This window comes from Haliotis rubra, unplaced genomic scaffold, assembly GCF_003918875.1.
Source record: "Haliotis rubra isolate DU_JTF1 unplaced genomic scaffold, ASM391887v1 Scf401, whole genome shotgun sequence".
NCBI lineage: Eukaryota > Metazoa > Mollusca > Gastropoda > Lepetellida > Haliotidae > Haliotis > Haliotis rubra.
Window position 1 is genome coordinate 777,720 of NW_025767082.1, and position 25,272 is coordinate 802,991.

The window sequence follows — 25,272 nt, forward strand, 5'->3', positions numbered from 1 at the left end:
TAACAAGCTATTTTAGGAATATAAATCAATCACGAGAAAGTTGTTGAGTTAATTTAAGCATTTCCTGAGAAAATTTGAAGCGCTGTGTCTTGATGATATAATCGTGGACAGATTCAAATATATTCTGGTATACACAAGGAGTAAATTCTTTGTTTCCGTTCAAAATATTATCCAGGTTATAACGGGTAGTTGATATCCACAAGAGCAACGTGCACTGTCTATTAAATGTCTGTTATACTTATCGGCGATTGGGTCGCTAAATCCGAGCCTGAGGCGGCAGTGAACGATTTGACAAAAAAACAAGAGCCGTAATTAAGATCAATATAAATCTTTTTTCGGTTTTTGTAATTAGGTTTTAAAATTCTTTGAGACTGCATGACTCTTTGGAATTTGGCAGGGCATTCTATAAATTTATTGTGTCGGGTAGAAAGGGTTTGGCATGAGAGGCAGTTCTAATGGAAATTTCTTGTATTTCAGAGTTATTTCTTAAACTATAGCTTGTAGTTTCGGAGACGGATTAAATCTGAGTAGGTAAATTAATTTCTCTTTGATCATGAAGTTACCAACTTAAAGTGTTTAATTATTAATGACATTTACATGAGTATGTTAATCAATTTATCTTATAAAGTTTCATTAAGTAACCTCCACAAGATTCAGTTACATAGCAAATCAGTAATTAGCTAGGGTGAATCCATTCTATCAGACAGGGGAGTATGGTGTGTTTTCGTTGTTAATTACCTTCTCCACTGTCTCATAACTGGGAGTCTCACAACTGGGAGTTCTCACAAATGAGAGTAGACCGGCTACCCTAGTGTGCTGCTTTGTGAATCCCAGATCAATTGCAGTGTAAGTACTGTAGGTTGTTATAATACTATAGGTAGGTATTGCACTTAGTTATTGCAACACTGATCATAATTAGTAACTTTAGTAACTTTTGATTTGAACAACTGAAATGTTAGTGGTTATTTTACACATCCAATTGATTACTTTTGCTACAACAGATTTAGTTTGAAGATTCAGTACTATATTTACTGCCTTTTTTATCAATTTATATTTCATCTTCTCGGGAATATTTCAGCTTCCTCCTGCTTACCCATCACACATATCCACATATCATTGACTTTTAGATTTGTCTAAAACCTCAGAGACAAAGGTCATATTATTGATTTGCCAATCTTATATACAAATATCAGAGCAACTGCCGCCTTGCCACTTGACTGGTGTCTGAAATGTTCTCAATATAGTGCTCTCCATTTGGGCTAGCTTGCCTTTAAAAAAAAGAAATCTACTACAGTCTACCAGAATTGCAAGGCAAATATTAAAATATATTTAAAAAAGAAATATTCTGTGAAGGTATCGATACAGTCTACCAGAATTGCAAGGCAAATATTATGAATTGTATTGCAACCTCACAACCTCAATCTGTTACTTAGATTTTTGCACTTTCAATGGCAACATTGATCTGGGAGAAGCAAGAGAACTTTTGTTAATGTATTGATCAACTAAGATGCGTGTTTAAAAACACACTAGTAAAGCGCTATGGCTAGCTGGTTTATGGACATGTTAGAATCTTTGCTGTTTCAAACACTGCACTTGACCTTTATCAAACTGAGCAAACTGAGCAACCCTTTCAAAATGATAGTGACATTTCCAAATGAAATGGTTTATATTTGCAAGTATGTCAAGTAATACTCTGGATCCTCTTTCTCTCTTTCACTCTCACATTAATTTCATGATGCATTTTAGACTAGACCCTCGCAATCGCATTAAATTCGTGACGCATTAATATCATGATTTACAGTAATTACTTTATACCACATCCCTGTGGTTAGGGTCTCAATTTACTGTTAGGGTCAAACACTTCTCTGGACATGTGTATGTTATGAGATAAACTTGTCTAGGTGTCATATTTTCTTGGATAGCTCCATTCAGGTCTAATTGCCACCCAGTGTATTTGATGGGGCTTGTACCACAGTTGAGATTTACAATTTTTGATGTGCCAAGCATTCGGTGACAGTGACATCTCCTTCACTATGGTACCCCAAATCCCCTCTTCTACAGATCCACCATCATGTCTGTCCACTGAGATACTGTCTCAGAGACATTGTTCAGAGTGTGCTTGGCTCGATTGCATTAGTGGTTGTGAGTTCCCCTATAGACGTACACACTCTGGCTTCTGTGTGCACGTGTATCACATGCTGTCCATGCATGATGTGAAATCTTATTGTGGTTAGATGTTGCATTCAGATGCAACGCCTCAGTATTGTAAATGTACACCTCTATCATGGCATACAAATCATTAGTTCCCTTGGTTTTTGGCTGTAGCATAGATTATGAAGGCTGCTACACAAGTTTGTGGACACAGCAGAGTAGAATATGTGCATTTTTATTTGATTGGTTAATATTTATTAACTTTCAAGTCTGTTATAATATACCAACTATGTAATAACTCACGTATGGCCTGTTGTGGGTAGTATAGATAAGTCAATAGGGCAGTTGTGACATATACTGAGATTGTATCTATATGGCCGAAACATGATGTGTGTTTCAGTCATAGAACCAGTCACAGCCCAGGCGAGGCTGATCATCAGCACCGAGAACAATTCCCTGCCAAAGGTGTTTGCAGACTTCACCCTGGAGGAGATAGAGGTCCTTCTGTCCAGGCAGCAGGTGAGATGATGCATCAGAGCAGTACTAGTGATTGAGTGAGGGAATGAGTGTTTGCAGACTTCACCCTGGAGGAGATAGAGGTCCTTCTGTCCAGGCAGCAGGTGAGATGATGCATCAGAGCAGTACTAGTGAGTGAGTGAGGGAATGAGTGTTTGCAGACTTCACCCTGGAGGAGATAGAGGTCCTTCTGTCCAGGCAGCAGGTGAGATGATGCATCAGAGCAGTACTAGTGAGTGAGTGAGGGAATGAGTGTTTGTAGATTTCACCCTGGAGGAGAGAGGTCGTCCATACAAGCAATGGGTGAGAAGATACATGAGAGCAGTGAGTGAGTGAGTGAGGGAATGAGTTTGCAGACTTGTTCCTGGAGGAGATAGAGATTGTCCCATCTGGTAACATATGTGATAATGCATAAGTGGAACTCAGTGAGTGAGTGAGTGTTTGCTGACTTCACCTCCTGTCCAGGCAAATAAGGAAAAATGCCCAAACTGTTATAAGACCAAACCTACTTATCGAGAGGTCTTCATATTAGTTGTATTATCATCATTGTGATGCTCTTCATTCCATTGTAGCCACTTGTTTCCATTGGACAACTGCAAAGACAAGCATGTTCAAGCAGACATTTAGAATGTCTTGGAATTTATAACATATCAGGTCTTTCAGAAACACAATAATTGTAATTCTTGCAAAAATTGTTTTGATCAGTAAAATATCTAGATCTGATCTTGTTCAAGCTAAGGTATAAAAACAAACTTGTGGGTAATTACACAGGCAACTGGCACTATTGGCAAGAAGGTCACAACCAAATCTGCCTGACAAGTCTGTGATTATTGGAGGAACAGTGACACCTGCACTCAAACCTCACTGGTATCTTTAACTTCTTTCAGTTCCTGAATCTGTTGACACTGAGTGAGTCTTTCCAACTTATGAGCATCAACCAGCGGTACAGGAAGTACCACCCAAACATCCCTCTCAAGGTCAGCCCAAGGTCATGGTGGCATTATGCCAACACAGCCATCTTGGAGGAGATGATCCGTCCCTACTCCTGGGAGAGAATCAAAGAGCACAGGTCGTACATACTTAAACACTCTCTCACTTGTAGCTGCTGTCAGCCAGCTGACCTGAGTCAAATACTTAATTGCTGGCAGAGTCTGTCAGATCGTTGATGACAAGAGCAAATAATATTTCAGTCATACATAATTCAAGGCCAATATTGATGGAGTATGTTAACTGTTTTTGCAGGAACCAGTATCGGAAGTACAAGGACCTTTACAAGCGGAGCCTGGAGCGACCAGACCATGAGTCCATTCGCAGTAAGATATGGGAGCTGGAGGAGAACCTGGATGTATCAAACATATTGCTGGCCAGAGAACATGCCAAGGTGGAGGTGAGTGTACACGCTGCAGGGGGACATTAATCTGAATGATGCTGTCTAGAATAGCTAAATGGATATTCTACATGTTTGAGATAGCAAATATCAGGTTGTTCGCATATTATGGCAAATTACTCTGGACTAACATAACAAGGAGATTTAGGAGAATCTTTTTTTAACTGGCAAGAAGAAATCAGGGGCAAGCTCCAATCAGTTCAATGGGTGTACATTATTTTGCTGTGAAGCTCTGACACTGTACATGTCTGTCAATTTGTGTCATTTCCTTTTCTTCCTTTTGTTTTAAGTTTGCCCGTGAGGCCCCTGAACGAGCCAAACATCGACCAAAGAAAGAAAAGAAGGGCTGGTTTAGTTCTTGGTTTGGTGGCAGTGAAGATGAAGATGACTTTGAAATTACTGGCAAGGAGACACGTGAGTTGTTTTTCTATTTTGAATGCACTGCCAGAAGATACAATCAAAACATTTAAGATATCAAATCCTCAATTGTCAATCAAAGTTTCAGAGTCCTCAGCAAGCCTCAGAGTTTAAAACTTGTATTTACTTGTTGATGTATTTCATATCAAAAGACACTTGAGTGCGATTCTTTATGTTTCAATATTTCTGTAATAAAAGCATATCTTTGTAACATAATAAAACAAGGGTGTTGTATATCGACTGAAGAGAGCAGCCAATATGAGATTATATGGTGTATAAGTCTCATATCTCCCTGACAGAGGACTGGCTGGACAAACTCAGCAATGAAGAGAAAGAGAAACTGTATGATGGCATCGGCTACGACATCAACGCAAATACCCAAACATATGCACCGGAGGTGAGTTGGTGTAGCAAGTGTGGCATTAGCTATTCTGCTGCTATTGTTGGTTGCGCCAGCGGAATCCTAAATGTTAGTTAAGATGCATTATTACAGATCTCATCTGCAGTTTTATGTGTAAGGACAATTCTTCATAGCCTACTCAGTGTTATTACTACAACCTCTCTACTCTCTCTATAAAACTCAACAGGAGCTTGCTCAAGGCAAATTATGTCTTTAGTACCTAATAGTGTTGTGGGTTAACAGCTCCGTATCACATAATGATGAGATTGGGTTTCAGACATAATGTAGCTTCACTGCTATTTATTTATTTTAAAATTTGATATCATTTAAATGTGATAGTATTGGAATATTACACTACTTTCCTGGCTGTTAATAAGTAATTGCATTGTGATACCATAACAAGAACATTGACCAAGTCAGATGTAGATGGTATTTGGCGACTTGGATAACATATTGGGTGAGTGCAGCCAATGGTGTCAATGTCCCCTCTGTTCCAGTACGTCAAGCACAAGGTGCAGGTGATCCTGAAGAGCTGCTGTGTGTCCCTGGTCAACTACAGCAAGAAGATCCTGCAGGTGTCGGTCACTCACCTCCTGGCAACCTGGGAGGACCGACCAGCCACCGGCGCCTTCAGGTGAGTCAGCACGCCACCATTCCTGGAAGTCTTGGAGATAATCATTTTCAGAATAGCTCTGTTGATGTCATGGAATCAGTTACATGAATGATGCAGACTACCAGACATTAACTATTTATTTATTGACTACAGATAAAGCAGGTGATATTTACCTGAATGGTATCACAGCAGATGATCAGCTATTTGCAACAGTAAGATGGCTGTAGACATGATTATTCTAGAAAGAAAAGTTTCCCAAAGCTGCCTGATGATATTTTTTTTTACTTTTGTCACATTGAAATTCCACCACTTGAGCAATTTGAGAAAGTCTAATGGCCCACACCCTCAGAGTCAGGCACCTAATCGCCAGCACACAAAGTCAGACTACCAGTTGTCCGACTTCCATTTTTGTGGAAGCCACGGTGGCTGAGCGGTCTAGGCGTCTGACTTTGTGTGCTGGCGATTAGGTGCCTGACTCTGAGGGTGTAGGTTTGAGTCCCGGATGGGACTCAACCCAAAAAAAGTACTGGAATCTGTACTTTACTGAGAAAGTGTAATCCCAAATATAACAGATGTTACATATGAAGTCAGTTCTTGGTATGAGTTGCTAGGATATTCCTGAAATTTTGCCAAAATTAGGTAGAACAGAACTCACTCATTCACTCACTCAATAAATGTTGCTTGGTTTGGTGATGCATGTACTCTGTTGCATACAACACTTGTGGTTTACATTGAATATAGTGTTATACAGAATAGGTACAGTTTCTATTAAAAAGTGTCAGTAATCCCAAATCTGGCAGAATACACTAAGGGCATTTATTTCCTATTGTCTTGATATATTCATCTCATCCACTGAAGGCACATACACGATACAGTGTGTGCCAGTGTCAGAGTATGTGGTAAATGATAATGGTATGAAGTGTCAGCTGTTAAGGCTCATAATGCACATTGTTATCCATCTGATAAATCCAATAAACTTGATATCACAGTCTGATATATATGTAAATGAGATACATCCAAGGAGCTCCATGCATCAAAGCTATCTCTATATATAGTGACTTAGTAGTATCAATAGGTTTAGATTTAAAAACAATTTTTTTTATGTGTGGATACTTTACCATCATGAACATGATTCAATACAGTTTTCATTCCTGATATATTTTTATGATACAGAAGTTCCTCGCTTAATAATCCCTGTGTCTGCATTCTAGGATCTCCTCCAACACTGAGAGTTTCTCTATAGAGGGGGCTTCCATTGAACATGAGCTTATCCCGATCCTCACCTCGGACATCGGAGTCTATGGTGTGTACATATCTCAGTGTCAGTCAGAGACACTACAGTAGTAGTCATAATCCAGTCTTTGTATAGTCAACAGTGCCAAAGAAACATCAATGTTGAGGATATCATAAGATTTGACCTTTTCAATTTTATGTGAGAAATATTAAAACATTGTGTCCTTGTAGACTATAAATATGTCAGCAGTAATAGTTGTGTCCCCTGCCCCCTTATTGAACTATATTTGTATGACAATAAGCAGTGTCACTTGTATCCCCTGCCCCCTTATTGAACTATATTTGTATGACAATAAGTACAGTGTCACTTGTGTCCCCTGCCCCTTATTGAACTAATATGACAATAAGTACAGTGTCACTTGTGTCTTCAGCCCCCTCATTGTATTTGTATGAACAATAAGTGTGTCACTTGTGTCTTCAGCCCCCTCAGTGAACCAGGTGTGCACATTGGACTTCGAGGTGAAGCCGCTGTACGTGGATGCAGACTACTCCCTCAGTCTCAACATTCAGCCCGTCGAGATTGTCTATGACGAGGTGAGCAGATCAGAGTCTTCATTATCTTATGGTCCTGAGGCTTCAAATCTGATTGATATATTATGCATATAAGGAACACTGGGTAGTAGCGTGTAATATGTAACATATTGTATTAAGTTATCTACTGATGGGGAATCCAGGTCCCCTGCAACCTATGCTGGTTGTATGAGGCGACCTGATGAATCGGTCTGTGACCTCTTTGATTGCATATCCTTGTACTGCTACATCATGTATCATTGTTCGTATTTATCACTGAGTTATCAGCTTCCAACTCCATTATTGACAGGCAACCATCATGGATCTGCAATATTGTGGAGATAAGAACAACAACAGATATTTAGGTATATATTTGTCTCTGATTTGATTGAGTGTTTCCATACATTTCCAGCACTCAATCTCAGAAGTCACAGCGTTCTTCAACGTCCCGCATGGAGGGGTGGACATGAGGTCTGCTGCCATGGTGACGCTACAGGAAGTGGCCAAGTACAGCCGGGCAGGGCTGCAGTATGCTATAGAACAGCACAAGGTACATGACGTGATATGTCAGTGTATACAGAATAAATAGCAAGTCGTAGTCATAGTTATGTGTCATTGTATTACTTAGCTGATATTGTCATAACATGACACTTCTTTAGAATCCAAAGTTTCAAAATGTTTGGGGTTTTTAGTTTGAGTTTTGTCCATGATGATATTTATCTATCTTCATATTTAATGATGGTTTGAGTGCATTTGTTGGCATGATAATATCTTCTTGTTAACTCTTCAACTGTTAACTGTTAATTAGTAAGCTTCCTCTAATTTTCTACACCAGAGTGATGTCAGTGTGTTGTGTTTCAGACAGTGCATGTCGCCTTGAACATGAGATCGCCTTACATAGTGGTGCCAGAGTTTGGTACACTGCACAGGTAGGACATTCCTAGGTTGTGTGACCTATATAGTTAAGCCCCAATGTGACCTTGAACCACATGGAGGAGTCAAGGTTAGAACTGGTCCCCAGCAAGCTGTGCTTGTACAAGAGTGAGTGAGTGAGTTTAGTTTTACCCCGCACTCAGCAATATTCCAGCTATATGGCGGCGGTCTGTAAATAATCGAGTCTGGACCAGACAATCCAGTGATCAACAGCATGAACATCGATCTGCGTAATTGGGAACCGATGACATGTGTCAACCAAGCCAGCGAGCCTGACCCCCCAATCCCATTAGTTGCCTCTTATGCTTGTACAAGACAAATGAATGGATTGGGTGGTCAGACTATTGTGTTTCCTTGTACCTCTAGGTCAAGGGATCATAATATCAATCACTACTTTGTCTTGTCCAGAATGGAATATTTACAGAAATAATGCTGAGAGAGTGGCAAATAAACAAACAATGTAGCATCTACAGATATGATACTGCTAAAAGTGGTGTAAAACTCATCTCACTCACTCACTCACTCACTACCAGTCTGATGACAACCTGAAGCATTTGAAGAACATTTCCAGTTCCTCAAGCTGTTGAAATATTGTCTGTATTGAAAATGTTTAAAATGATTTCATTTTATCATTTCTGTACTCTCTATGCAGGGTGTTTTTTAAACAGACTGCAGCTTTATGAAAGGCAAGTTAAGATTGATCCACATCAAGACATGTCTTCAGTTATCTGATGACAGATCATATTATGATAGTGTCTGAATCTGGGGACCAGCCTAAATCTTTTACCATTACCGTAGTGATCCCTTGACATTCATCTCATTCATCTCATTCATGTCGTTTATTCAAAATTTCAAAAACTGACATGTTTTTGTTTTTCAGAGGAGGAAATGTTTTGATAGCTGATTTTGGAACGTTGAGGATAGAAAGTGAACTGCAGCCCAAAGATGTCAGTCTGGAAGTAAGTGTCACCATCTTGCATAGCTGGATGCTGTAACCTGATGGTCGATGGCCATACATCACATACAGTGTATCTGTATCAGACCCATAGTCAGCTAGTCCACGTCAGTCATTTCAAGTGGTTTCTGTCAAATTTAGTCCCACTATATTTTCTCCAGTATTGGATTAATAGACCATTGTGTATCCCAGTGCACTGTGATGATCTCATACTTTCATTGGTCCATACATTTGTGTGCAGGATGCAACGATGTCTGAGATTGAGTCCCGCCTGTATGATCAGTTCAACATCACTGTGAGTGACGTCAAGGTGCTGCTGGCAGACTCAGGTGAGTAAACATGAGTCCCAGGGGAAGTGAATGCCTCAAGGTTGTCACATAGCTGTGGCTGTCGCAGATGTGTAGGCTGTAAATATGCAGTTCATATAAAACTTTTTTTTTAAGAACTGAAGGTCTAAAAATACAGATTTTCTTAAATTTGGAAGATCAGGAATTGAGTATTACATGTATGGAATCTGTGTGTTGTGTCTCCAGGTGATGACTGGCACACTGCACAGACCCAACCTGACTCGGACTACCACATCCTTCCCAGTGTGCAGCTGGTCATGGCTTTCTTCAACGCTGTCCGCAGAGACTACAAGCAGCTGCCACAGTGAGTTGTGCATCACCTGCACCATCACCACCACCACCACCATCACCATCATCACCAACACCATCACCAACACCATCACCTGCACCAGCACCATCACCATCACCTGCACCATCACCTGCACCATCACCATCACTGCACCACACCACCACCACCATCACCATCACCACCACACCACCACCATCACCATCACCATCATCACCATCACCTGCACCACCACCATCACCTGCACCATCACCACCATCACCTGCACCACCACCACCAACACCACCACCATCACCATCACCATCACCATCATCACCATCACCATCACCACCACCAACACCATCACCATCACCACCACCACCACCACCACCACCACCATCACCATCACCACCACCACCACCACATCACCACCACCATCACCATCACCATCACCATCACCACCACCATCACCATCACCTCACCATCACCATCACCATCACCATCACCATCACCTGCATATCCATCACCATCACCATCACCATCACCATCACCACCACCACCACCACCACCATCACCATCACCATCACCACCACCATCACCACCACCCACCATCACCATCACCATCACCATCACCACCACCATCACCACCACCACCACCACCACCACCACCACCATCACCACCACCACCACCACACCATCACCACCACCACCACCATCACCACCACCACCACCATCACCATCACCACCACCACCACCACCATCACCATCACCATCACCACCACCATCACCACCACCACCACCATCACCACCACCATCACCACCACCACCACCACCACCATCACCATCACCATCACCACCACCACCACCACCATCACCATCACCATCACCATCACCATCACCATCACCATCACCATCACCATCACCACCACCACCACCACCACCATCACCATCACCATCACCATCACCACCATCACCATCACCATCACCACCACCATCACCACCACCACCACCACCACCACCACCACCATCACCCACCATCACCATCACCATCACCCATCACCACCACCACCACCACCATCACCATCACCATCACCATCACCACCACCACCATCACCATCACCACCACCACCACCACCACCACCACCACCATCACCACCACCACCACCACCACCACCACCACCATCACCATCACCATCACCATCACCATCACCACCACCACCATCACCAACACCAACACCATCACCACCACCACCATCACCACCACCACCACCACCACCAGCACCATCACCATCACCTGCACCACCACCATCACAGTCTCATCAGCTGAATACACCAGCTTCCACACAACGGTCATGGAGCTGTGACCCATTTCTTGACAGGCTTACAATAGTCATAGTGCTAACATCGTTTTGTGCAAGTGGACCGATACAGTTTAGAGCATTTGAAAATTATACAGTCCTTCCAAGCACAGGAACAAAGACAGTTCCAAGTCTCACTCACTGACTTTGCCATGAATTACTTTGAACTATCCTTGCTGTGGTATCAAACCTCAACACTCACCCACTCTTCAAATAGAATCTTTTGTCAGTCTGCAGTGTGTTTCTGCCCTAAAGCACAGGAACAAATACAAGTTCACCCTCCCATTGCCTTCCCCACCTTTATTTACTTTCCTAAATACAGTATTAAATGTATGCTTCCTCACTCACTCTTCAGACAGAAGCTTGTTGCCAGTCTGCCGACCATGAAGCTGAACATCTCTGACAAGCGCCTCCTGTTGCTCACGTCCTTCTTCCGCAACTTCCCCATCCCAGCCAGCACCAGCATGGCCACCCTTGGTGAGGACATGGTGGACAGCTGCATTATCATCCAGCCCGCCGTGCCGCTGGTGAGTACATCCTCCTCCAGTGTAGGGAGGCATCCTATCTATGTATGTACAGTTTGTGCATGGCATTCGCAGATCATGTAGTGTGAATTGACTAGTCTAGCAAGGCTTGGTAAAGGAGAAATTGTCACCTGTTGTGTCAGTGTTACTTGCATGTTCCGAGTTGCCTTGACTGCAACAACAAACGTGACGTCATCATAATGGTTAAATGTTAACAAGCAGATGTACGAGCATCAGGTGTTGCTTGCACCCTTGGCTCCAATACAGGAGGCAGTAATCTCGCCTGGGTCCATCTTAGAGTGTGAGCCCACCCTAGGCCCATCGGTAGGAACATTGTTGTGGTCATCCCGCATCTATTGGTCTTGCTAACTAAAGTTATAAGCCAACTATGGTGGACCACATTGTTCAAGCTATTTTTCAATCACACTGTTGTTTTTTTTACCAATGCTGATATGGGTTGTCATCAATTGCTTTATGCTTGCCAGACATTCTTTTCTGCAAGTGTTTTCGTGATCAAAATCTGACGGTCCCAATACTGGTGATGAGGATATTTAATGTGTTCAAGGTGACAGTTGTGCATTGGTGCAATGTGGACAAAAGACTTGTGCACAGGTGCATCGTTCTGGTTGAACTACACAGGTTTTTCATGATTTTTAGCCTTCATATTCTTGTGCAGTTGCCTAAGCAGGTTAGCATAATATTGGCCATTTATGGTTTGAACTTAGGGGAAATAGTCCACCATTAAGATTCCTTCAGAGCCCCAGAAAATAGTCATCACCTTACCAGCTGATAGAACAGCCTTATCCTTCTTCAGAGAATACATACAATGTTTCTACTGCATTGACTTGTTTAAACTGTGGCCTCTGGTTCAGTCTGCTTCAGCCTCTGGCTGCAGTGTGTTGAACCCAGATTACTAAGAAAAATTGTCTGGATCTGCTTCAAAACAGCATAAGTGTTCATAAGTGACCAAGAACCATGACGGTTTCTGATCACTGGTCCTTCGAACCTTGGAACCCTGCAGGCAGAAACCTGACCTTTCCAGATCATTTTCAAGGCTCTCTTTTGCACTCTGGAGCTAAGCTGCTCCTCCCTAAGAAGAGACAAAGAAGGAACATCATCCCCTAGCGTGTTTTATGTCCACATGTTGGCTGTAGGAACAGGTCCTGTCTGTTGAAGGTACTTTCTGTCAGCAGGATAACCAATTGGGTCCATTTCCACCAACATGGACCAAGTAAGTTTGATGCCTGCAGAAATATGATGCCTTGGCATGTATTTAGTTTAAGTTTATACTGTAAGCATTGGAAGTATTGTAATTTATACATGCAAGCTGTTGAGGGAAATTGAACAGGACTTTACAAACTCCCATTATACACGCCACTTTAAGAAATAACATTTCTGCTGTAAGACAATTATCACACATACAAATCCAAGCCCCACACTTGTGAAGCATCTATATTCATTACCACCATGTTGTATGAACCATTTCAGGTAACTTGTAAAGGTGCCAAAAATGGTAAAACTAGAGATAAAGTAAGAAACAGATTTCATTCATCAATAAGTTTGTTGATTGTTGTAACAAAATGTTTATGGATGTGTGACTCCTTACCCTCAATGATATTCTTGATTCACAAATTAAGCGAATGATTGACTTTGCACATCATTAATTTCAACTGGAGAATGTGTGTCTTCTATGCCTCTGTCCTTCACTTTCTGATAATGTCTGCAGTATCTGCATGACGCCAGGAACACCTGCTATCACGACTTACAAATGACAACCAGTCATATATCTGTCTGAGAGCCTGTAACCAAGTCTGTCTAATCCTTGCACTTTTTAATCAATCTTTTTCCAGCATGGTCGACATTTCATTGTTTTCGTTGTTTCACCGATAATAACAGATTTTGTTTTACTTCAGAAGCTAATGCATTTGTTGTGTTAAAATGTTAAAATGGCAAAAACATCTAGATAACAAGATACTGCAGCAAATTATTAATTGTCATTTGTCCTTATCAGAAGACTGGGGCTCCAATAAATGTTTTTGTTGGCGTCTTAGCTGAACAGCATAATGTGTGAAGAAGGCCCTATGCTACAGGAGGGGCTCTTTTAGCTTCTAATTCATTGTCTATAGTCATATCTGTCAAAATAATTTTCAAGTTTTCATCGTTTTGCTGCAAGTATTGATGATAATGTCACAGTAAATTTTCCCTCAAGTTGTTTGAACTTAAAAAATGTAAGTGAGTGAGTTGGGCTTTACGCCGCTTTTAGCAATATTCCAGCATCATCAGGGCGAGGGACACCAGAAATGAGCTTCACATTGTACCCGGTCCCATATGGGAAATCTAACCCACCTCCCTTTAAAATGTGAGCAAACGAGTTTGTAAAGAAACTGTTGAAGGCATCTGTTTCATCCATTGCCACCAGGTATGAGGTGAGGTGGGGTTTAACGTTGTGTTGAAGATTATTGCCCATAGAGTATGTGTGACATGCATGCGTTTATGTGTGAGGTGGTCCAACCCGATGTGCATCAGATAAAACATGTATATTTGGTTAGACTTCATGTATTGTGTATTCCATCAAGAAAAGGAAGGAAAACATACTAATTTTTTCATGGTATTCTGTAAATGAATTGAGGCAGGATATTTGGTTTTGAGGCTGCTTTAATATAGATGGAATATTGCTAAGAGTCACATAAGAAAATATGAATCAGTTGGGTTGAAAATCTCACAATTAATTTATAATGGCCTTATGAGAATTTCATCATGAGACTTAGCGTAGCTCTTTGGAAAGAGCTTGAGGTTTGTACGTATATCATTGTACATTGTGTCAAGTTGCTGGAGACAAGTGAGACAGAATGAAGGTAAGATTGTTCAATGTATATTCCTGCCCTTGTTCCCATCCTTAATGTATGCTTATCTAACTACAGGATCCATCAGAGACCCAGGTGGAGCCAGATGTTAACACCTTAAGGAGGATGCGACGCTCAGTGCTAGGGAGGAAGGTGGTGGTCAAGAATGATGGGAGGAAGAAGATGAAGAAGAAGGAACATGTCCTGTCTTCCCAGTCATCAAGAAATAGTGCTGGTGAGTTCCGTATGGGCAGCAGCCATATTAGAAACAAAACTGTATTAGAAACATGTTTGAAAATGTAATATCCCTGAACAAAACTATCTATGGTATAACTTTCCATGTTCCCTTGTCTGAAACTGTACTTAGTGAACTTAATGTGGATGATAACAGTGCCCCACACTTAAGCTCACAAAATTGTTACCTGATTTTAAAGATGGCTGCCATGACAGTCAAAGGTGAGCTACAGAGCCTCATGGTTGTGTTTTCTGGAATAAGACACCTTTGTAAACACTAGATATTATATACACCTGTGTAAATTGTACATATGTAATTGTATATATGCTTGTTGTTGGCGCAACAAGAGCTAAACCAAATAAATAACTTTTAACAGTAAATGTCCGTGCATCAACATGTCAACTTTGTGAATGTATGTTCCAGGTGAAGAGGTGTTTTTCTCTGCATCAGATCATTCAGACGAGGATGTTGATGAGTGGTCTGAGTGAGTACATGCTAATTATAACATTCGACAGGAATAATAATCTTCTATATGGTTGTACACACTTTTGAACATTATTTCAAATTAATTGACTTATCCTTTGCTCCACAAACTGGTTGTAGGGTTGAAGGTCATTGTTATGATCAGTCATGAGAAAATAGCTAGCTAATACCTGGTCATCTGTACAGGTTTAGACATAAAAGTGAGAGTAATTCTATGGAAAAGACTTTGCAGTAGGTTTAATTGCATTAAAAGTGTCTGAAAGGAAGAGAAATTGTATTGAAACAACTAGAATTGAAAAAATTTCAAATTGAAAAGGCCTGGAATCTGTCAGTAAGTGATGTGTGGCAGATGTTTCTCTTTGTTTGTAAAGCATAATTCTCTGTGTCCATATCTCATCAAGAAAAACAAACATAGGCTTATAATCCAGTTTTCATTCATTGTGTTGAAGCACCAGTTGGGGTTCAGTGTATTTAACCCATTCTTTAGAAACCTCATAGTAAGGTTAAACCTCAGTAATAGACACTTTGACCTTGAAGGTTTGGCATATATGTTTTTGTCTGTTCCTTACAGTTTCCTGCACATCAAGCCTGTTGATGACAGCACCTTCCCCTCCAACTCCGTCAACATACTGATCAGGATGACCCTCGGGGAGTTTGTCATCAACCTGTCCCGGGTCCTGGACAAACACGAGACTCCATATCTGATGTTCCGGGTCAACCGACTGCGTATCGACTCTGCAATGACGGTGCATGGCCACGCTGTCCATGCAACACTAGGAGGAGTGCAGCTGGTCGACAAGATCCATGTGGGTGAGTCATTGGGTTGTGGCCATCACTTGACTTACACATGGTCTCATTAGACTGCTCAGTTAGATGTGCTGTTTTCCCAAGTTATGTTTCTTGGCTTGTAGACTGGAGCAGTTTCCACTTGGTTATAAATTTGAAATAAAAAGTCTTCAAATATGTCTCTCATTGAGTTATAAAAATCAGTATATAGGAGAATGGAGGACGTATGACCCACTGAATACAGTAATGATATATCGCGAAGAATATGGTCAGTGATATGTTGAGCACACTCACACACTCACTCACTCACTCACTCACTCACTCACTCACTCACTCACTCACACACTCACTCACTCACACCCACTCACTCACTCACACACTCACTCACTCACTCACACACACACTTAACACTCAACACCCGCACTCACACGCTCTGACAACTTTTGTTTTGTCCTCTACGGCCATTAGCTGTTGCACTTAGTGACTCTATCAACACTGACAGATAATGTCACCTAGTTCAATCCAGGAATGTTTCCTTGTTTCTTTCCACTTTCTGGACATACAGTCCTGGTATCCCTAGCTATGTGTGTGTTCCTGTATACACTGCTGTATGTGTGTCCTATGTTCTCTCCACAGGTTCATCAGGAGAGTACATGGAAATCCTGGGCACAAACTCAGCATCAGATCTGGTCTCCATTGTTTACAGAAAGGTCAGTTCAGGGAATGTCATTCAGAATGATCACCTCCTACTCTAACAGTCTATTGCGGTCAAGAGTCCGATAGAACGCTGTCAAGGAGTCACACAAGGTTTTGTCTTTGATTCAGATGTGATTTTCCTTACATGAGACCCTTAAGAAACTTCCCTGAGATGATTGCCTTTACACATGACTCCCCACTTGCTATTGTTTTTAGTTGAGAGCTATCCTATCAACCATTAGTTTGTCTGATCCAGGCTTGTCACATATCCGTAGACTGACTATAGCTTGTAACCCTGATCACAGTCTATAGAAGGACGTGGTTGTGTCCATCCTATCAACCATTAGTTTGTCTGATCCAGGCTTGTCACATATCCTTAGACTGACTATAGCTTGTAACCCCGCTCACAGTCTACAGAAGGATGTGGTTGTGTCCATCCTATCAACCATTAGTGTGTCTGATCCACCCTGTCACATGTCCGTAGACTGACTATAGCTTGTAACCCCGCTCACAGTCTACAGAAGGATGTGGTTGTGTCCATCCTATCAACCATTAGTTTGTCTGATCCAGGCTTGTCACATATCCGTAGACTGACTATAGCTTGTAACCCTGCTCACAGTCTAAAGAAGGACGTGGTTGTGTCCATCCTATCAACCATTAGTGTGTCTGATCCACCCTGTCACATATCCGTAGACTGACTATAGCTTGTAACCCCCCTCACAGTCTACAGAAGGATGTGGTTGTGTCCATCCTATCAACCATTAGTTTGTCTGATCCAGGCTTGTCACATATCCTTAGACTGACTATAGCTTGTAACCCCGCTCACAGTCTACAGAAGGATGTGGTTGTGTCCATCCTATCAACCATTAGTGTGTCTGATCCAGGCTTGTCACATATCCGTAGACTGACTATAGCTTGTAACCCCGCTCACAGTCTACAGAAGGATGTGGTTGTGTCCATCCTATCAACCATTAGTGTGTCCGATCCACCCTGTCATATATCCGTAGACTGACTATAGCTTGTAACCCTGCTCACAGTCTACAGAAGGATGTGGTTGTGTCCATCCTATCAACCATTAGTTTGTCCGATCCACCCTGTCATATATCCGTAGACTGACTATAGCTTGTAACCCTGCTCACAGTCTACAGAAGGATGTGGTTGTGTCCATCCTATCAACCATTAGTGTGTCTGATCCACCCTGTCACATATCCTTAGACTGACTATAGCTTGTAACCCCGCTCACAGTCTACAGAAGGATGTGGTTGTGTACATCCTATCAACCATTAGTGTGTCTGATCCACCCTGTCATATATCCGTAGACTGACTATAGCTTGTAACCCTGCTCACAGTCTACAGAAGGATGTGGTTGTGTCCATCCTATCAACCATTAGTGTGTCTGATCCAGGCTTGTCACATATCCTTAGACTGACTATAGCTTGTAACCCCGCTCACAGTCTACAGAAGGACGTGGTTGTGTCCATCCTATCAACCATTAGTTTGTCTGATCCAGGCTTGTCACATATCCTTAGACTGACTATAGCTTGTAACCCCGCTCACAGTCTACAGAAGGATGTGGTTGTGTCCATCCTATCAACCATTAGTTTGTCCGATCCACCCTGTCACATGTCCGTAGACTGACTATAGCTTGTAACCCCGCTCACAGTCTACAGAAGGACCTGTTTGTGTCCATCCTATCAACCATTAGTTTGTCCGATCCACCCTGTCATATATCCTTAGACTGACTATAGCTTGTAGCCCCACTCACAGTCTACAGAAGGACGTGGTTGTGTTGCAGGTGGAGCCGTCATGTCCTGACTTCAGTGATGGTTACGGCGGCGTAGAGCATGCCCTGCTGCTGAAGCTGCACACACTGTCGGCGCTGTGCGACCAGGCCAGCATGATCTACCTCAACGCCTTCATCCAGGGGCTCATCACCAGGTAGGTGATTGCAAGCAAGTTCTAAACTGACCTGAACATTCATTATAATAATTTTTTCCATAACATAATTGTTATAAGAAAGGGGTCTGTGTTGAGTAATTGTTACCATTGTTTACTGGTTGACATTGCGAATATTCTCTCAAATAATTTGAGATTAATTACCTTGAAGGAAAGAGCTCATTTCCGAATGTTCCAGTAATGAATCACATAGGCCACAGTGGTCCTGCAGTGGTTTGACTGTTTCACCTCATTATTTCCCCAGTTTATGTCGGGCATGACGAGTGTCCAAGAAGTCGTGTATGTTTCCACAATGGGTTTAGGATTCTGGGATTGTAGGTTCCAATGCCTGCTCGTCCCAAGTATGTTTCTAGGTTTGTTTGCACCCAGCCATGTTCTCGTTGGTGTCACCAAAGTTGCAAACGGCAGAGAACTGTGTCACTGTGCTCTTTCCTGACGCATAATGGTGACAGGCTGGAATACCTTTACAGATGGTGGTAAATCCATTGCTCACACTGATACATTGTGTTGTAGTGTGCATAGCATGGACATGAAGACCAGCACCAGCACCGTGATCTCCTCCTCGGACCTCAACAACAAGGACCGACCCTCCCTTACTGAGCGACTCACATCCATCACTGATGAAGGTACATAGCCTGTTTAAACAGTTTCTGCTTTTCCTGGCTCGGACTTGAATGTCTATATTCAGCCATACTCCAGCTGGAACAATAGCAGGGAACAACATACACAGTTTCCTTTCTCGGAGTCTTTCTTTTGTCCTGTTGTTTGATTTAAGTCCTGCACAAATTTTTAGGAATGATCTTACCGGTACATGTTTCTACAGCTGTTGCTACTTCTGGAAGCTTATGATTCTTTTCAGTAAATTTGGTTTTAATAGTTTGTTTTTATTTAGTTATTTGCCTAAAGGAAAAATATGATTATATTTTTAGGGCCTTACAGACCCATATGACGAGGGGATAGATGGCCTGGAATATAGGGGAGGGAGAAACAATAATCTAGAGAGAAATCTGGATATACATAAGTTCTAAATGTATTTTTTCAATATAATGAAAGTAACTATTGATCAGGTCAACTTAATGTATGATAGGTTTGGCTTCTATTGACTTTCATATTTTTGTTGTTCCATTAAAACCTTTGTCCCTGTATTGCAGTGGACTACCTTCCTCCACGGTGTATCAAACTCAACATGGTGGCCAAACTGGAGAACTTGAGTCTCCGACTGTGTGACTCGGAAAACAGCCTCTCCCATATTGACATCACAGGTGAGTTCACACAGGACTGGCAGATTCTCAAGTCAGTTGTCCTATGTCTTGTTACACCAACAATCGCCAGACACATTTTGTTTTTAACATCTGTACCTCTTGTATGTTCTATTGTACTGTTTTGAAAAATATATTTGAACAATATTGTCAGATAACGCTACCAAGCACTGTTGTCCTTCCTGGAATAATTAACTGATGTTTATCATGGCCTGGTGCTTTTCATGCCTTGGTTTTGGTTGCCTAAATTTCTTTACAGCTAATCATTGAATCTAGTAGTTATCATATTGGATCTTTCCCATACATTTGTCACAAACATACTTCTACTGTGGTCACATTTGTCACAAACATACATCTGCTATGGTCACATTTGTCACAAACATACTTCTGCTATGGTCACACTTGTCACAAACATACTTCTACTATGGTCACATTTGTCACAAACATACATCTACTGTGGTCACATTTGTCACAAACACTTCTACTGTGGTCACATTTGTCACAAACATACATCTGCTATGGTCACATTTGTCACAAACATACTTCTGCTATGGTCACATTTGTCACAAACATACTTCTACTATGGTCACATTTGTCACAAACATACATCTACTGTGGTCACATTTGTCACAAACACTTCTACTGTGGTCACATTTGTCACAAACATACTTCTACTGTGGTCACATTTGTCACAAACACTTCTACTGTGGTCACATTTGTCACAAACATACATCTGCTATGGTCACATTTGTCACAAACATACTTCTACTGTGGTCACATTTGTCACTAACATACTTCTGAGATGGTCACATTTGTCACAAACATACATCTGCTATGGTCACATTTGTCACAAACATACTTCTACTATGGTCACATTTGTCACAAACATACTTCTACTGTGGTCACATTTGTCACAAACATACATCTGCTATGGTCACATTTGTCACAAACATACTTCTACTGTGGTCACATTTGTCACAAACATACTTCTACTGTGGTCACATTTCTCACAGACATACATCTACTATGGTCACATTTGTCACAAACATACATCTGCTATGGTCACATTTGTCACAAACATACTTCTACTATGGTCACATTTGTCACAAACATACATCTGCTATGGTCACATTTGTCACAAACATACATCTGCTATGGTCACATTTGTCACAAACATACATCTGCTATGGTCACATTTGTCACAAACATACATCTGCTGTGGTCACATTTGTCACAATCATACATCTGTTATGGTCACATTTGTCACAATCATACATCTGCTATGATCACATTTGTCACAAACATTCCCTGTATGACTGAACCACTTGTCCCATCCATATATCTTCTATTATGCTAATGTATTCCAAGCTGTGTAGTGCCATGATGTGAAAAGTTCTTGTGAATATGTTGTTTTTAGGTTTGGAGAGCCACATCCTTGCCAAAAGTATGAGGACAACTGTACGATTACGTCTCAAAGACATGTCCGTCCAAGACTGCTCTGTTGGTGCCATATTCCCTAGGGTAAACACTGCCTTGTCACTCTGAATATACTCCAGTTGATAACATATGCACTCCATAAGATACAATTTACTGTACTTTACTTTACTATGTGATAAATATTATAACTCTATGTGATAACCTGACTATCCTCATAGTGATAAATAAATATACTCCACGATGCACTTAACAATGTCATTTCCTGTTTTTATTTTGTTTCAGTGGAAACATACAGGTTACGATACAAACTAATGGGAATGTCTAGTATTGTTTCAGTTTTGTCCAAAGAGAGTTTTTTCAAACTTAAAAGTTTTGTGCTAAATATTTTGTCTTGCCTTGCAGATCTTAGTAATAGAAGATGATAGCTGCTTTGATCTGAAGGTGAGGGTACAGAACATGTGTATAACTTACACATTCAAGTCTGTTATGTATCTTTTAGATATGTTGATGCAGGTGAATGTATGTTCAGAATTCTGTCGTGTATTTGTTGTGTTTTGGATACCTAAATTAGCCTCGGCTGTTTCATTTCATTTTTAACTATGATACACATACAAGGGATAATATTTTTATTTTAACTTTTGTAATATGAGGACATCCATGAATTTACCCTATTTTATGTGTACCACTTCTAAATGTTATTGAAATCCCTGAATCAACACTTAGCTGCAGTAGCAGCTGATCTATTTAACAGTTACATGGACTGATATGGATGTTGTATGTGTTTGTTTATGTTCAGTTTGTGAAGTACAACAAGAAGTACGAGGGTCGTGTTGACAACCGGCACCAGCACCAGGCTCTGGACTACAGCATCCGGCTCCGTGTTGGGCAGCTGCAGACTGTCTATCTCAGCAAGTTCTACTGGGAACTCATTGTGAGTTCAACTACATGTACTCTCAACTTATGATTGTCACTTGTCCTTCTCTCCAAAAAGTAGAATTATTATAAATAATGACAGATTTCAGTTTCATATCATGGCGGAGGTTCAGCTTTGGAAGGATTAATAGCCATGGTCAGTTTTCCTGATATATTTTGTTTTGTTTGTTTATTGTTGTATAAGCCCGCACTCAGCAATATTCCAGCTATATGGCGATGGTCTGTAAATTATCACTTCTGAACCAGACAGTCCAGTGAGCAACAGCCTGAGCATCAATCTATGCAACTGGGATATGATGACATGTCAACCACGTCAGCAAGCCTGACCACCCGATCCCATTAGTTGCCTCTTATGACCAGTTCTAACCCTGATCTTCATGGGTCTTTCCTGATGTAACATTTCTACATGATTATTGAAATTATGTCAGTACAGATTGTTTGATTAGGCCTGTATAATGTATAACATGTTTCATGCCATTAATAATTTTCTGTTTCAGAGATTCTTTGAGCCATTTATAAACCCGGAGATGACTGAGGCTGCCAAGGCTGCTGCCATGGAAACAGTTCATAGACAGGTGTGTAAGGCTGCTTGCACAGCAGTATCTCCACAGACCATATGAGGGTAGTAAAGGGACATTTACAAAATTTGTCTTGTTTACCTTGAGGTACATTTAAAGTTCAATTTGAAAGACTTGTTTTGAATAGTTGAAATATATCTCTTAACTTTATGGATTGTCTTCATGGAACAATTGCGGTAATACAAAGCATTAGTAATTATTTGCAGTAGAGTTTCTGCAAAATTGGTAGGGTGTACTGGATCTATAGTTGTGGAGTTAGGGAATTAGGGTTTTCCACATGGATATAGAGTGTCAGAGGATTCTGCTTGGCCTCCATTGTTATGCGGTATTACTGACAGCAGTAACCTCAGTGACATGTCTGTTCCAACCCTTACTCTTTCAATCACCACACGCCTCATTCAATCACCTCAATCATCTCCTATCTCTCTCTCACTCACTCACTCACTCACTGTGTGATGTTCTGTCCATCCAGGTGGATGACATACAGTCTCAGAATGTGCGTATCAGCCTAAACTTGGACCTGCGCTCCCCAACCATCCTGGTCCCCCATGACTCCAAGTCCACCGAAATGTTCATGCTCAACCTCGGCAACCTCAACATCAAGAACTACTTCGACTTCACCAGCATCCCCCCCCCGACATGAAGCAGGAGTGGAATCACATCTACATCAACCTCAGCTCAGTCAAAGTTAACAGGTGAGTGTCTTGTGCTCCACTGCTGAAGGGATACATTGACTCAGAATCTTCTTAATTTGTATTGTGCATTTGTTGAGCTACTCTGGATAGAGGAAGGTGTCACCTGCTGTTGGATTGTTGCTGATGTTATCAACCGTTGGTTCATCTAGTCCAGACTTCGTAATCTCCTCAAAGCGGTGTGGCCTGCTATAACATGTAAGTGTGTACTCACTCTTCCTGTTACAGGGTCCAACTGTCTCTAGCTGATGATGTGTGCAACATCCTTCACAATGTACTGGAGCCTGTCAGTCTCAAGGCTGATGTCCGCATGGCGATCAAACCTGTACTGTCTGATGTCAAACTTGACATCTCTGGGCATCTTGAGAAGGTCAAGGTCAGTAACATCAGAAGCCAGATGTTGTGTATTACGTCTTGAGACTTAGTTCTTATTCAGGCAGGGGAACCATTACGTCATGATAACTAAATCACTTAGAGAGTTATTAGTGACTGTGGATTTCTGTCTGTTGAAAAAAAAAAAAATAGGTGTGACCCCTAAGTAGAGAGCCACTGCCTCATGTGTGTTGTAAGAGCCACAAGGGCCCATTCCGTCCTTATCGAGGGGAGTGCTAACCTTCTCTCCTTTCTAACAACACACTTATTGAAAGTGAACAGACTGTATATATAAGCACAAGAGGCTGTTTGCTGTCATTGTTAGGTTGAACTCATTAACATTCTCAGACCACAAGTAATCTCATTAAATTCAGGGTTTTTTCCAGCATTTGTAAATGTTACTATTTGACTTTCTCCAGTTGTGTTTTCAAATGTGGTTTTAGTTTTAAATTAATATCAGTATTAGATATTTACTGAGAGTCAATAATAATATGTGTTAGGGTTGAACTGGATGCAATTTTAGGATTTGATGAAAAGGAAGTTATCAGAGCGAAGTCTGCAATCCAGGTTATACACCAATAACACTTGAGAGTACATCATCCATGTTAGCTCGTTATGTGTTAATAGTTGCTCAATATTACTGTTTTCGTGTTGTCACAGGTTAATATACTAGCCAAGGATCTGCAGCTGGTGAGAGGCATCCTGAAGGACAACTTGTCAGAAGGAGCTCCACAACCAACGTCAGGTAAACAGAGTCTGTAGAACACAGGATCAAAGTATGACATAGTATTCTCTTTGAGTTCACTTAAACAAGAACTGCATCGGTGAGTTGACTTAAACAAGAACTGCATGGATGACTGTTATCTAACGTGACACAACTCTATGCAGAGTTATGTCCCTTAGTTGACATCTAATGCTACAGTCCCAGATTTGCCCCAGTTTTGTGTATTTGTTGACCTATTTGTATAAATAGTTAAGTACAGACTTTGTTTACTTCTTTGTAATTGAGGAAATTATATGTTGCTTTGGTGACAGGTATCTATGAGTCCCCGACAGTCCAGGACCTGCACTTCCAGCATGAACTGAGCATCGACACCACCACACCCGTCAGCGAGACGAGGGAGAGTCTGGCAGACTCCGGACACAAGGCATCCACAAACTTTCTGTTCCGCGTCGAGGGAGTTTCAGCAACTCTGTTTGAACAGAGCTCTCCAGAAGAGGTGAGACACTTGTCTCCTACACATCCAGTTTCCAAAATGTGTGATTAAAACTACCTGTGTTAAATTATGAGGATCATCCTCCCTTATTGGGAGTTATATCTGTCCAAAGTGAA

General features: G+C 41.4%; 1 protein-coding gene and 1 non-coding gene across 2 annotated transcripts in view; one reads left to right on the forward strand and one right to left on the reverse strand.

Annotated features, from left to right (window-relative positions):
• The window catches only part of LOC124287585 (vacuolar protein sorting-associated protein 13A-like), an 82,514-nt gene extending 58,633 nt beyond the window's left edge, over positions 1-23,881 (forward strand). The window contains exons 10-36 of the mRNA XM_046724072.1: positions 2,552-2,670; positions 3,555-3,736; positions 3,910-4,054; positions 4,345-4,468; positions 4,771-4,868; positions 5,369-5,505; positions 6,696-6,787; positions 7,199-7,311; positions 7,700-7,837; positions 8,149-8,216; positions 9,101-9,179; positions 9,417-9,504; positions 9,709-9,826; positions 11,501-11,672; positions 14,591-14,747; positions 15,171-15,231; positions 15,802-16,040; positions 16,653-16,726; positions 18,508-18,650; positions 19,182-19,294; positions 19,820-19,930; positions 21,345-21,448; positions 21,767-21,805; positions 22,161-22,295; positions 22,795-22,872; positions 23,348-23,570; positions 23,796-23,881. Of these exons, the coding sequence (XP_046580028.1) occupies positions 2,552-2,670; positions 3,555-3,736; positions 3,910-4,054; positions 4,345-4,468; positions 4,771-4,868; positions 5,369-5,505; positions 6,696-6,787; positions 7,199-7,311; positions 7,700-7,837; positions 8,149-8,216; positions 9,101-9,179; positions 9,417-9,504; positions 9,709-9,826; positions 11,501-11,672; positions 14,591-14,747; positions 15,171-15,231; positions 15,802-16,040; positions 16,653-16,726; positions 18,508-18,650; positions 19,182-19,294; positions 19,820-19,930; positions 21,345-21,448; positions 21,767-21,805; positions 22,161-22,295; positions 22,795-22,872; positions 23,348-23,518 (3,098 nt within the window). The 3' untranslated portion in view covers positions 23,519-23,570; positions 23,796-23,881. The remainder of the gene's footprint in view (positions 1-2,551; positions 2,671-3,554; positions 3,737-3,909; positions 4,055-4,344; positions 4,469-4,770; positions 4,869-5,368; positions 5,506-6,695; positions 6,788-7,198; positions 7,312-7,699; positions 7,838-8,148; positions 8,217-9,100; positions 9,180-9,416; positions 9,505-9,708; positions 9,827-11,500; positions 11,673-14,590; positions 14,748-15,170; positions 15,232-15,801; positions 16,041-16,652; positions 16,727-18,507; positions 18,651-19,181; positions 19,295-19,819; positions 19,931-21,344; positions 21,449-21,766; positions 21,806-22,160; positions 22,296-22,794; positions 22,873-23,347; positions 23,571-23,795) is intronic.
• A 200-nt stretch (positions 23,882-24,081) lies between these two features.
• On the reverse strand, positions 24,082-24,202 carry LOC124287588. Its single transcript, XR_006901287.1, has one exon. It is a non-coding gene; the product is annotated as a U6atac minor spliceosomal RNA (small nuclear RNA).
• Between the last annotated feature and the right edge of the window lie 1,070 nt (positions 24,203-25,272).